The sequence below is a fragment of the Aulonocara sp. 'chitande type north' Nkhata Bay genome, linkage group LG9 (genome assembly GCF_057382095.1).
Source record: "Aulonocara sp. 'chitande type north' Nkhata Bay isolate Kocher_YH1m ecotype deep benthic linkage group LG9, A_spYH_male_GT1.1, whole genome shotgun sequence".
Lineage (NCBI taxonomy): Eukaryota > Metazoa > Chordata > Actinopteri > Cichliformes > Cichlidae > Aulonocara > Aulonocara sp. 'chitande type north' Nkhata Bay.
In genome coordinates, this window is record NC_141352.1 from 18,865,193 (window position 1) to 18,880,247 (window position 15,055).

Here is a 15,055-nt window from a genome sequence, read left to right on the forward strand (position 1 = left end):
CTCTTTGAATAATGCAATCATCTATGGTTCTAACACATGCAACACAATACTTCAGAAAATCTGCAGGAAAACACCAACCCACACTTGCAGGGTTTATTCCGCAGTGTGTGTTGCCACTAGCCCCGCTGTGGAGAATCGGCGTGTTTGTCTACAAAAGCATGCATTGTGTTCACAATTAACCAGCCTGACAGACTTGTCAGCAGTCTTCAGGGACGTGACAGGCGGCGTGGAGTTGTGAATGGGAGAGGGGGCGGGTACAGGGAAGCAGACGCAGCTCTCCTGCCGGAGGAGCGCACACAGAAAAGCGCAATCCGATGGAGCGTAGGCGGTTTACCTCACACACCTAAACACGCGTAAACATACGCACTCACTTCTCCTCAAACACCTAAACCAGTCTCCAAAGGAGGTTGTTTTTTTTACCCAAAGAGAATAAAAAAAAATCTAAGGACAAGATGGATTCTGCACAGCTGCTCCTTCTGGTGTTGTGCGGATACCTGCCAAAAGTAAGTCTCTGTCTCTCTTCATACTGAAACCATTAATTTATACTTTTACTACAGGCATATTAGATTAAATCCGCTGTTGGACTCTTAAAAGACATTTTCGAGTGTGTTTAATGTAATAAAACAAAAACCCTTTTACTTCTATTTTACTTTTCCTGCTCTATGATATTTCCTGTTCATCTCCTCGTAAGACATCCGGCTTTAGAAAGATAAACTAGGCTGCTTTCACCCAGCAATATATGTGTGGTTGGGTAATTTCAGTAGCTGGCAACGTGAACAGTTGGCTTTTAAAAAAAACAAAAAAAAAAAAAAACGTGAGTGTAGTAAAATAAAAAGTCCTCTAAATTCTTAAAGATCGCACATGATAGTGGTTCAGATCAGAAACCTTTGTGTGTGAAATCCACCAGCCTGGCTGCTTTTTACTTTGTTCCTCCGCCTGTTTGATTTATTGTATACAAGTGGACACCTCATACAGGGCTCCCCACTATTTTCATCCATTCTCCCAGGTGGATGAGTGGAGTAATTTACCTAGGCTCTATTTTTACTACTCTAGTAAATAGTTGTAGTCTCTCTAGGTTTATATAATTACATAGAAAGCCTTTGAGCATTGCCACCTGGCAATAAGTCACCTTTTAGTGGCACTCAGTGTTTCTGCAGGGAGTTTTTCTAAGCCTGCACTGTGAGTGATGGATGCATAGGCTTTCCCGCATCTCCTTAAAATTACACTCACTGTAGACGTAAGCAGGAGTGAGGCATGAGTCTCTGCTGGTCTGCTCGGTTGTACCTTTCGGTCCTTTTGTGAGCAACAAACCGAAGCGCCGTCAGGTTTTGCCTCATTTTTCAGAAATGTTATGTCAATTTCACTTCAGTTTTATTTTTTTTACTACACAATAGCACCGGTTCACAACAGTCAATATTTGAGAATATTTGGAATGTGAAGAGGGCTCTCACTGCATTTCAGTAACTGAGGGCAGAGGTTTGCTCGTTATTCATCTAATCTCTGTCAGGAACCTGTAGTTTCAGCGAACTGAAGAGGCTTTTTGTTACAATTTTCAGACATGTGGGAGAGAAAAGAAATAGACAAATATCTACTAATAGTTATAATTTTGTGCTGATCTGAGTCATCTGTCCCTGAAGCACGGCTTCCTCAATGCTTTCCACAGAAGCTCTTATCAGGCAGACTACACTGTGAACATCTACTGTATTTGCCTGTGTGAGAATTTCTCCCCGCTCACCTCTCATGACTCTTTGATATCAGGCTCAGCCTGACGTTTTAGCTTAGCCAGATGTGTGATTAGTTGACATACTTTATTGGCTCATATGCCGTATATTTGTCTCTTTTTTTCCCCCTAAGTCCTTAGATGGCTGCTTTATAATAACACACCGTGACATGTTTCATCAATATGAATATGTCCAATAAGGAGTTGTGGTGCTGAGTGAAGTGAAGAAAGTGGTTAAAAAGGGTATGTTAGTGGCTGGATGTTGCTGTTATTGATTTAACCGAATGCAGATGGGAGAAGGAGAAGAGCAGGGACAGGGATGAGAGGTGGTGGTGGGAGGTGAGGATGGGGGCAATAATGATTTCTCTTCCTCGTCTCTCTCTGAATATGAAACCAGTCGAGAAAAACCTTAAGGAACTTTTCTTCCAAATAATCACAGAAACCCATTTACGCTGTGGGGTGGTGTGGGAGGTGCAGCACAAACGTATTTTATTTCTTCAAACAGTTTCCGTTCCGATGCGTGAAAATGACTTTTCTGTTTTGGTTCAAGTGTGTAAAAAAAAAGCAAATATATTCTCTGCCTTAATATCCTTATGTGTCTGTACCAGTGGCTGAATGTAACTAAGTACATTTACTCAGGTGCTGTTTTGAATTTTATGATAATTTAAATCTCTACTCCATCTCAGAGACAAATATTAATATTATGTATTTGTCCATAAGCTTTAGTGGCATATTAAAACTATCATATTCCTCCTCTCACGTCGAGGCAAACCGCAAATCGCCAAATTTGGAGATTTTAAAATTAAATCAGGCTGAAGGATATAGTGTTCCTTTGTTGGCTGACAATTCTTTTTAAATATTAGCAGGTTATAAATGTAAAATAAAGCTAGAAAATGCAGAAAACAGGACTTTGAGATGCATAGTTCTCACAGGGCTCTGATCCTACAAACACATGGTGCAGATTAAACCGTCCGACAGTTTATGAAGTTCAAAATAGCTCAACCTTAAATTTCTGCAGCAGTAAAATTCAGCAAACGCATTAATGAATCAGTTATATTACCCCTAAAACATCATGGAAGATAGTAAAACACTTTTACTCGTGGAGTATTTCAACAGTAGTATCATATTGCTTCTTAAAGTAAGCAAGTGAAGGCACTGAATACTTCTTCCACCACGGGCTCTTAAAGTTTAGAGATGTTTCCACTCTCTCTGCAGTCACACAGTAAGTCAGCATTTCCAAACTTTGACTGCGTAAAAATAGAAATGAAAATATCTGTAGCATTATAGGATTACTTTCAAAGGATAAGCATAAAGAATGCTTCAGAAATAACGGTGTGCAAACAAAAACAGTTGTCTAAGGAAGCAGAAGGCCACAAGAATGCAGTTCAAAGCAGGCCTATATTTCTAAACGTGCATGTAATATGATCTTTTTTAAATACTAGCACGTGCAGATATTACGGTATTGTTTGGTCTCTTCATGCTGTTGGCAAACTGTAATACTTAATCACATTGAAAAAACAGGGGTTGTAAATCTTATTTATATAAATAAGTAAAAGATAAATATGAGGCCTATTGTATAAAAATTAATCCCTGCAACACTCAAAGCCTGCTCTATTATATAAATCTGGCTGTAGTCTACTATTGTGTTGTCCATTATGTAGCCTCTTATGGCAACACAGTGGCATCATAATATGTCATGTCATAGTTTTGTGCATATAAATTAGATGTTGCTGTGCTGGATGTAAAATAAAACAATGATTTTTCGGGATGTTATAGGTGCACGGACATTAAAAGTTATTCATTTGAGCCCATTGGTAGGTGGTTGCTAGGCAACAGGATTACATCATATATGTAATATTGATAAGAACCTTCTGTGGCCGGAGAGGTACCTGTGTGTCAAGTTTGGTTGTTCAGCTCCTGATTGTGTTGGAGGAGTTTGTGGACCAACAAACAAACAAACAGACAAACAGACGTTTGGCCCATTAGGATGTACATGGAGAAAACTGCGCTGTGAAAGACTGATGTGAAATATTCCAAAATTTTAGCTTTATTTATCAAAGATTGTATTTCACAAATACCGCACAATTGATGAAAGCTCACTCTGAACTGATCATAGAGCAACAAGTTGTGTTAAAGCAGAGCTGCTTTGGGTTATTGGTTACAGATATGTGGCAGCAGCTACTCCGTCAGCTAATTTTGGCACTTGTACTGGCAACTGGAAACGGCACTGCATAATTGGAACCACATAAATCCATAGCCTGATGTTTGATCATTCAGAAACAACATGATAATCACTCAAGCTCTTTGAAGACCATGCATAAGCACATTGTTCTCAGTAACTGAGAGCAATTCAAAATACTGCTCAAGTCGTGTCAGACGTGTCCTGTGCTTTTGTTTGTTTGGCTTGCCTTCGTTTTTTGTCAGATTTTTAACAACAGGCAACCATTATGTAGATGCTGCTCGTTTTTGTTTTGTTCAGTGAAGTGTAGAATTGGGAAAAACATATTAGTCCACAATGTCAGACACGAGTTTCACCTTTCATTCTTCTGTCAGCTCTTCCTCCTTTTTAGAATTTGATTGTTATCTCAAACAATGCCAGACTGGGAGCCACTTTGAATAACAACAATCACTAAATACTTCCTTGCACTGCTCACGATGAGGTCTACGCAACCAAAACTTTAAATCCTGCAGGTATTTATTCAACGTTTTCCACCCTGAGACAACGTGCATACGTGTTCTGTGTGTATATGTGCTTGTAGCTAAGTCTTTGATGAGGTCCACTTATCATCTGTACAATTTTGCGTAGTTTGGCGCTGACATTTTGATTCATTCCTCAATACAGTCATCTCCATAGGTGGCTGTCTAAGTGCTTGGTATTAGTAGGTTTCCAGTATCTCAAGCGGCAAGCACTTAGTTTTTGTCACCTCCTTTTTGAGCCCAGTTATAGATCACTGTCGCATCTCCTCCCCTCCTGTATCACTCCAGCTGTATGAATCCCTTGCTGTGAACTCTGATGACTGTTTTATCATTGGTCTACCTCTTTGTGTGCTCTGGCTCTATTCACAATATACAGGATTATGTGAACTAATAAACTACCTCCATGCAATAGAAAAAGCTTGATCCCAGCAGCCTACAGTAGAAAGCCATGCTCACATTCCACTGCTATGTCTGTTTTCTTCCCTGATGAGGGACTTTGTTTCAGTTTTTCTTCTGTTTATGCAGCATTAGTGGCTTTTGGGAAACGTCACATTCAAAATGAGTTACATTTTGCAAAAGCTGCAAGACACGAAGCAACTTTAATTATCATTGACATTTTTAAAATTGTTGGCTGTTACCCAGATCTTTTTATTATTATTATTATTATTGTTTTTAGAAAATGCAATTTATTCAAATAAACATAAAAAAAAGAATTTAAATGCAGATTTGTCATTGTAAAGATAATGAGAGTGTTAATGAGATTCAGGATGGCCCTGTTATACTGTGGGGAGTCAGCATGCATAATCACTAGAGTTGAAAACACAAACAGATAAAGTTTAATTATTTAAACTTATTGAGTCTCTTGCTTTAAGTCCTTTGGTTAAACCCTGCCAGTAGGGGGCAGCAGAACAAACGTGAAATACAAAATATAAGTACATTAATCTCTATAAGCAAATATTTGCATGTTAATAGGGTCTGTATGAAAGGGACACAATTTATTGTCCTGTTTTTTACATTTTATTTCGTAGTCTGATTTCTATTGACCAATCACAGTTGACAGACATCGACCCGAAGTCCTGAAACAGTGGCCATACAAAAGACACCAGACGCCAAGTAATCAGAAAACACCTGACAGTAGATTACAAGTCAAAGAAATTTAGATTTTCACACATAGTTAATTACTCGGAGGGATTTTTCTAAGACATTAGGACATAAAACTGCTTTTTGCTCTCTATTTTTGGTCCCCACGATGAAGTACCTGATAGGACAGCTGGGACTCCGGAGGTAGAGCTGGTCACTTTCTATACAGAAGGTTGGTGGCTTGATCTTCAGGTCCTCCAAAATTTCAAAGTGCCCTTGGGCAAGACACTGAATTTCACTTGACTCTTGATGGATCCATTAGACAGTGTGAGATCCATGTGACTGAAGTGCTTAAAGGCATAGAATACAGTGCTGTATGAATGGGTGAATGAATCTTTTGGTAAAAACATCTTCTGCAGACTCAGAGTAGAAAGGCACTCTATAAGTACCAGACAATTTACTATTTGTTTGGCTGCTAAATTCTGCAGTAGGTTAGCTGCTTAACACACTAAATAACCAATCACAAGGCAGCAACTCAAACCATTTAGGCTTGTAGGGATGCTCAGAATGACCTGCTGAGGTTCAAGCTGAGTATCAGAATGTGCAAGAAAGGTGATTTAAGTCACTTTGGCATGGTTGTTGGTGTCGGTCTGAGTATTGCAGAAACTGCTGATCTACTCGAATTCTCTCACACAACCATCTCTAGGGTTTACAGAGATCTGTACAACTATCAAACATCAAACACCCAGTTCTATGGGTGAAAATGCCAAGTTGAGGAGAATTTGAGCTGATAGGAAGGCAACAGTAACTTAAATTATCACATGTTAAAACTAAGGTATGCAGAAGAGCATATCTGAATGCACAACATGGTAAACCTTGAAGCAGATGGGCTCTGGGAACAGAAGACCACACCAAGGTCTACTCCTGTCAGCTACAAACTCAAAACAGTGGCTCAAACGGTTAGTTCGTGGTGCTAAAATTGCTCAAATCTGCAGCAACTGCATGACACTATCATGTCACTGTGAACCTAATCTCTGATGTTTCTGTCACATAGTTCAGTCAGCCATGAAGTAGCCCAACACAATACAAGTAAGGTATAACTAAAGTGGCCAGTGAGTGAATATTTGACGCTGGGTAATCAGACTGCTGTGGGGTTGTCCAACATTTGGCGACTACAGATGCAAATCAGCTTTAATCTGCATCTGCCAAAGTAAATATAATGTTTTTATCAGTACATTTAGTGCATTGGTGAACCCTATTACAGTGATATCATTACTACACCATTTTGCACACATTTAATAACACTATACTGATAGCAAACAAATATTCTCAATGGTGTAATGATTTTTTTTAAAGGAGCTTTTAGTGACTAATGTAACCGTCACTGTACTTGACATTATAATTGCAGTGGAGATGTTAAATCACTCGTGCACATAATAAAACTTTCTGTCACGGACTGGAGGAACTTGTAGTCTGCAATGTAAACTCACTATGAGGATAGCATTTTCCACTCAGAGAGGTTTCTGGACCCAGATCATCTCTAAAGTGCTTCATTTTTACATTGTCTTACAATCAACATCATTCTAATGAAAAACAGGGTTACTGAAAGGTCTGCCCAACATGAGAGTTAGCAGTTTTCTTTCTTTTCAAGCAGTGCTGCTACCATTTCCTGAGGATATGTTGGACTTTCTGCTGTAATCAGTCACAGGCAAAGACTCTCATCCCAAAGCTGTGTGGATTATGAGAGTGTCAGGATGACCTTCAAGAGAGCAAGCGAGGCAATGAGTAACACTCAGGGAAGGCAGTGCAGTGTAGACAGGCAAATTACAGCGAGATTTTACATGGTTCGTACCGTGCACTGAACTTCATCATTAAAATTGTTTATTTTGCTAACTTTTTAAAGGAAAGCCATCTTATTATACTTTACAATGTTTGAATTATCAATATCCAAGAAGGAAGGACTCAGTCTGGAACCATAGCCCTGGCAGAACAAAAAGCAATCCCAAGTAATTTTTTAAATGTCATTCTTCTGATTGCCGACCGTTAAACAGTTTGATCTTGGGGAATGACTGGAAGGGTAACTGGTGTACAAACTACCATGTCAAACAAAATCAAACCCACTGTGGTGATTCCACAGCATATGGGAGCAACCAGAAGTAGCTTCTTCTGACAGCTTTTCTTGTGTTTGATCAATCATTGTTTGCAGGTCAGTCACTGGGGGCATCTTTTAATTATCTTTATGTTAGGTTAGCAAAGCTGTGACAACAAAGGTGGGTTCCTAGATTCACAGACATCCTCATCAGTTATATATAGTTTTCATCAAAGTGTCAAAGGTGAGGCCGAAGGGAGGCCCCTGGAACAAAATGCAACAATGGGTGGAAGCTACACAGGGGATAAAGAGGTCTCGCTAGTCCTACCACTCTGTTAAAATTGTATATATTTACTGTTGAAAACAGATTATTTCTTATCCGGTTAAATCGCTGTTAGATCTTGTGCATCAGGGCACCTGCTATTAATTACTGCTCTCCTAATGTATGGAGGCAGGAGGTCTGTGCTCGTTACCATCATTGTAACTCAGCGAATGGTCAGCTGGTCAACATCTGGTAGAAACAACCCCCCACCCCCTTACTCATTGCTGGATCCCCCTGTGCCACCCGAATCTAAAAAAAAAATCCTGTAAGTGCTCCTGTAAGCGTTATTTATGCATGAATAAAAACAGAGTTGTGAAGTAAAGCACTCCAGCCTTCCTGATCTCATTCAAGAATAATTTACTGCTCTTCATAATATTTTAATCTAAGTCTAATATAATGAGTGGGGAGTTGTTTTTGAACTAACTCTGTTGCTGCCAGAAGCATTGAGGCTGCACTAATTTGTTGTTCCCAAAGCTGGATCCCACTTGGATTCTACTATTTGAACTTTAACTAAAAGTAAAAGTAGGTGTCGCTTAAACGTTAAACTTGAATAGATTTTTACTACTAAAAAAGGCTGATGGGGTATTGTTGTTACCCTGTCGGGCAGCTGGACAACTCGATTTCATAGATATACCTGCTAAAAATCTCAGCCGAACTCGAATCTCAGTGACCTCGACCTCAAGGTCAAGGTGAGAGGTCAGGTTTTCTGAACATTTTGTGAATGCAATAACTGTAGGCGTGTCTACTAGGACACAGGGGTAGCACTGGGGGGCTCCCTGTTGATGTTATGGTCCTGAGTGCATGTGATACTGCTTGTTTTTGATACTGCTTACTGAGTAACCTCAGTTTTAAACAGGAATATAACACTGGCAACCAGTTAGGTCAAGTCTCCTATCGCAAAGAAACACGTTGCAGACAAGTTGCACTGATCACAGCAGACACACTCAGACTGATTGTAATGTCATAGAAATCTATGTTTATAAATTAGATGGCAATTGTTTGCAAAGCTTCACTAATGAAGAGTGATTGCAGTCAGTCCAAGTCAGACGATGATTGTTTGGAGACAGGTTGCTTCCCACCAGGTGTCTTGAGCAATCACCTTGACATCGAAAGTGATCATCTAGAGGTTGAGGGTATTGCATGCTTAACCTATGAGCGACCAGTTAATCACCCCATCTCCTTGTAGTTCAATTAGGTCACTGGAAAGCCGTCAATTTTCACTAATCACGCGGGTTAGTGTTCTATTTTTAATCTAGTGTGACTGTGCTTTTGTGCTTCTGTTTTTGTTTTGTGTCTCCCACCTGCCTCTGTGTTCTGCTTGTAGGTCCTCTCATCACTGTTTTATGACAGCTGATAAAGCGGGACATTAATAGCATGTGTAAATGTCACCTCATTTGGTGTTTGACCTGTGGCAGTTAAGACGAATATTGGGCTCATATCAGCGTATGATAATGTAACACTGATATATCAGTGTTCGTGCTGCGAGAGGATCCCTTGTTTAACAGATGAACCTCTGACTATCCCATGCCTCATTAAACTACTAACATGAGACGTGTCCTTTTTCATTTGTGATGGTTTGAGGTGTTTCTCTCGCCCGGGGTGCGCATTGCATCGCTGACTGCTGTTTACAGCAGCGTAATATCATTTGGGAACTCAACCCTGCACTAAGTAGGACATTTCTGGATGATTGATGAGGATCATTTGATGTTTGACAGCTCAAAGGTGGCCGGGACTCATGAAGAACCACTTATAGAGAGGATGAGTCGAACAAGCGTAAATGCATCTTTGTGCTTTAGCCCTCCTCACTGTGACCTTTGCTGCTTTGAGCGTTGCCGCTTGGTTAGCAAGGTGCACACTGAAGCTCTTCACTAGGAGTTCATGAATACGCTCTGCTTCACGCCGACTTTTCTCTCCTCATCTCCAGTGACCTTCTCAAGCTCCTCACTGCTCGTCTTACACATTTTCATTGACCCACCGGCTCTCCACTAGCAGCCGTCATCCTGCATTTTTCAGCGTGTGTTGACACAGATGAACAGTCACAGCAGATTACTCAGTGGCTCCCTTCTCCTCTCCCTAATTTATTTGCACAAGAAAATCTATTTCCCTGGAAAAAAGGCTCAGTTTGAGAACATTTCTTTCTACTTAGCGTATTATTAGTCATTAGTTCAGTCTAATAAAATATAGCATGAAAAGCTGGTGACGGTGACGAGAAAATGTTTACTAATATAACTGCAAACTCATATTTTCTGGTGTTCTTGTGTGCGCCTTGCTAAATAGAAGTTCTTTCTGTTGCAGGACAATAGAGGCATTTTTTCACTCCTGAAACTTAAATGTGCTTTCTGTTTCATCCGTAGGTGCTGTCAGTGCAGATGTGCGACGTGGTGAACGAGATCCAGCTGGAGAAAGAGCGCTGTGAAAATAGCACCTCTGGGAACGTCACTTCAGGTCATTATGGAAAACATATGTAGTCTCTCCAGCTCTTTAGGGTGTGCAAAAGGCTACTTAAAGAAAAAGGGAGGCATAGTTGGTAAATATATAGTAAGGTGAGGTCAGACAGTGTGTGAATGTATATTTCAGAAATACATTTCTTCAGGACATAACAGCCACATTCAGACACGAGAGGGAAAATAACTTTCAAAATAAAACAGGAAGAGACTGAAATAGAAACATGTAACACAATGACAGACAAACAGCAGGAGACACAAACAAGGAGGCACAGCAGTAAGCCACATGCATAACAGTAGTACACTTTTATCCTGTTAAAGTAGCTAAAACTACACCAATGCCTTTTAACTCAGACACCAATTTAGATTCAAAATGTAATGTATGCTTCTCTTTTTGGCCCACTGAGATATCTGCTTGGCCGTCCTTCCTGTGACTTTAGGAACGCAGTGAAATATTGATGTTAAACGTTGTTGGCACTATCTCCATTTCCTTTCATTTTAATAAAAAATCACTACACGTGCTGTACATACGGCATGCTGCGTTAAGGTAACAGTGGAAACAGCGTTCTTTATTGCTGTAATGGCCCTTATTTTTCTACTTTCTTATCTACTTCCTCAACCAGAACATAGTTGAAGTGGCAGTCAGGGGTCACATCCTGAGTAACTGAGTTAACATGAGTGTTTGTGGGGAACCATAAGCTTACAGACTATGGCGGTGCAACATAATACATCAAGGGATCCTTCAGCAGTTCCTTGGTTTTCTTATAATATTTTGGACATTAAAACATTTTGATCGAAAGTAGATTTTAGCTTGTAGCATTAATCAAGTATAAACATTTTATTAAAGGACAATATGGTGATTGCACAATATGTCATAATGAAGCTGTTTGTTTGCTTTGCATTGCTCACGTCATCATTTCCTGGGGTTAACTCGGGTGTTGTCAAGTAAGTCATGTATTTGAAAGGTGCAGCTGAATAACACTTTCAGACTGCTAGGTTTTCACTTTTGTTTTTCAAAATTATTATTTAGAAATATGTATTTTTTATTAGATTTTATTAGATTAATAAAAAAATAATAACTAATTATAAATAAAATAATAAAAATGAATTAAGAATTTAAAATACTTAAAATAAAAACAATTAAAAATATGTTCAAAATAATAATAGATCAAAGAAAAACAATGGTGTGCTTGGTTTCAACGTAACTTTATTCTTTCATGAGTTATTTACAAGTTTCTGACCACTTATAAAATGTGTTCAATGTGCTGCCCATTGTGTTGGATTGTCAATGCAACCCTCTTCTCTCACTCTTCACACACTGACAGCAACACCGCAGGAGAAATGCCAGCACAGGCATCCAGTATCCGTAGTTTCAGGTGCTGCACATCTCGTATCTTCACATCATAGACAATTGCCTTCAGATGACCCCAAAGATAAAAGTCTAAGGGGGTCACCATTGTTTTTCTTGTGACATTACCAATAAGTTTGGTGTGTCACATGGCCCTCTTCCTATTGAAAAAACAAAAGTTGTATCCAAGATGGCCGACTTCTAAATGGCCACCATGGTCACCACCCATCTTGAGGAGTTTGCTCCCTCACATATACTAATGTGCCACAAACAGGACTTTAATATCACCAACCATTCCCATTTTATTGCGGTGTATCCATATAAATGGCCCACCCTGTAGAGTCAGAATTTGATGTAAACAACATGAAAGCATGGGTCCATTTTACCACGTATCACCATCTCACAAAGCTCGAATCATCTTAAACTCAGTATCATTTCTTATATATGACAGTGAGTTCACTGGACTCAAACGGCATCCACAGTCACCAGATCTCAGCAAACCTGCAGCAACTGTGGATGAAAATCTCCATCTTTCCCCCCAAAATTGTTTCATCTGTAGAATAATTATTATTAAGGTAGGGGCCTAACTCCATATTAGTGTCTCTGATAAACTTTCCACTGAGACTCTCAGGCAGTCCATTATCTCAGATAAATGTCAAGCTGATTAAATATTGATTGTGACAAATCAATATGTTTAAAAATAAAAATTCATCTGTTGCTTGAAGACTGGAGGCATAGAAGATGAAACCACCATGAATGAGTTTTTCTTTAACCCATATTATGACATTTACAAAACTCTAAACCTGTAACTAAGTCCCTAAAGTGAAACTGAGTGATAACACGCAGCTGCTGCTTGCCATTAATTACTTATTCAATTTGGCTTTAGTGTTGGACATGATTTCATTTTGTCATCGTGGTGTTGGTGCTTGCACGTGTGTCTCTTACAATATGAGCGATGCCATGTTGATGTTATTATGTTCACCTGGCAGGGTGCCAAGGCATGTGGGACATCATCGCCTGCTGGCCTTCAGCTCGGGTCGGAGAGGTGGTTACAATAACCTGCCCGCCTTATTTCAGCTACTTCAGTGACCATCAGAAAGGTAAATCGATTACATTCAGTGCAAGTGCACAAAAGAAGGAATAACAGATGTTCTCTATGTGCTCTTCCGTAAAATAACAAGCTCAAGAAGAAGAAAACTAACCGTCATTTAAATGTATGTAATTTTCTTTATGAAGGAAATAACTGCTTTGTGGCCAAAAAGCCTAAAGATGCCATAGCAGGACTTCGCTCAGCAGTGCTGTCACGGGCTAACACATTTATTTATTCTTTTATAACTGTGAGTATTTTCATATTTAAAAGGTTATTTGCATACAGTTGAGCCTTTGGGTAGACACTGAAGATAAAATTTTCTCCTTGCATACAAATGGACTTTTAAAATATCAAGGACAGTCACTGGATGCCCAACAGAAAGCCTGCAGCAAACATCTCAGGGGAGATTGGATTGGATATTGATTCATGAGGCCCATAAAAAGCTTCATTTCATCATTTTTGACACGACAAATCCATAAAATATCAAAAGGTTTTGCATGTATCCATTTTATTAAAATGCAAAAAGAATTTAACCGTGTCAGCCTAAAATCAACCAAAGCACATGATTATCAACTTTAATGTTAAAACAGTCCTATTTATGTAATAGTGGAGCGGGGAACACAGACAGGATAGTGGGGAGAGAGAGAGAGAGAACGGGAGGACATGCAGGTTGAATCAAAGCCAGGCCTCTAGACATGCGGCATACTGTCGTCTGCTCACCCACTGAGCTAAACTGATGCCCACTAGCACAGATTTTAAAAGTTGACTACTGTTAGTGAAGCTTACCGATTAGCTGTAGAGGTTTGGTGCTTGGAAGTGTTCAGCTGACTCAAGCCTCTGATAAGCGGAATAAAACCATAAATATCAAACATCTCAGGGGCAAGCCGATGCAAGCAATTACAAGGGTTTTAAAATGAATCCTAAGCTGTACAGGTAGCCAGTTTAACGATACCAAGGTAAGTTTAATAGGTTCATCTTTTCATTTACGAGTATCAGCATTTTGGACTAACTGCAATCGTCATAAACGTGCCTGGCACGCTCTGGCATATAAAGAACTGCAGTAATCGAGTGTGGCTGTGGTAAAATCACGGATCACATTCTGAAAGTTATTAAAAAAATAAAAGGTCTCATTTTGGCTTTCACTGAGAAAAGCTTAAAAAAATCTAATCTGCAAATCTCATTTCAGACTCTGTTCAAATTTGTCTTTTTCTACCACATTTTCCCTGATTCCTGATCACGTGCTGTGAGGGTTTTCTGAAGGAATCGATTTTGCAACTTATTAAGTTGTGCTTAATACCTCAAAGGAAGTCGTGGAGTGAAGTTTTACTGTACAGAATTTACCTGCATTCAGTTGGTTATGCAGATGTATAAATGCATAAATTCTTTTACATTTGACTGTAATTTACCACCAAGTCTATTTTATGCTGCTGGAACTGCAGGTAAAAGAGTAAAGATGAGAAAACTAAATTAAAGAATAATTAAATTTAACTTGGATGTGACCACAAATTACATTGCTTTCAACATCTCTCTCTCTCACGAGGATATGCACTCATGTATAAATATAAATATGTTGTCAGAACTATAAGGTAGCAGCTGTCAAAGAGTGACGGTTAAGAAATAAATGTCAAGCACACGAGGGTTAAAATAAATATATTACATCTCTAAATATATTACCTCTCTTGACTCATTTGCAGGATCTGTGTTGCCTTTTGCGATTATATTTTCACATCCCATTCTTTATCTGTCCCTATCACCGGTTTTTCTGATAGTGTCTTTGACAAAAATAGGCAGCCTTCAATTGGTCCATTTTGTGCAGAAGGAGAGCCAAATGACACCTTTTATGTGAGCGTGCACACAGCCTGAAGCAGAGAGAGCTGATAAGCACTGTCATAATACCCGTCATGTCTGATTGAGGTTTTAAGCTGATGTGTTGTCAACCTAATGCACAGAAAGCCTATAGCTATGCTGAGCTTGCTGCACAGTGAACTGCACTGTTAAACAACTACGTCATCGTGCTGTGTGGAAGGACATTGTTCTGATTGAAGTGTCTCCACATAATACTAGTGTTCTGTGTTGAACCTGCAATGTGTATGTATGGTGCATATAGAATTTGAAAAAGCGCTTGATGTTAACGTTAAAACTTCACTGAGGTTACTGTAGGTGTAATGAATGGACAAAGCCGAGGACTAGATGTAAAGTCTGGACAGACTCGATCACAGTCTGGAAGAAAACTGCTCAGACCCCTGCTTAACCTTTATTCTGGAC

The 15,055-nt window shown here is 39.4% G+C and overlaps 1 protein-coding gene across 1 annotated transcript in view; it reads left to right on the plus strand.

The window, feature by feature from the left end:
• Positions 1–309: 309 nt before the first annotated feature.
• vipr1b (vasoactive intestinal peptide receptor 1b) overlaps positions 310–15,055 on the plus strand; it is a 55,122-nt gene continuing 40,376 nt past the window's right edge. Inside the window, exons 1-3 of the mRNA XM_086306305.1 lie at positions 310–503; positions 10,263–10,353; positions 12,690–12,800. Coding sequence (XP_086162431.1) covers positions 453–503; positions 10,263–10,353; positions 12,690–12,800 — 253 coding nt within the window. The 5' untranslated portion in view covers positions 310–452. The remainder of the gene's footprint in view (positions 504–10,262; positions 10,354–12,689; positions 12,801–15,055) is intronic.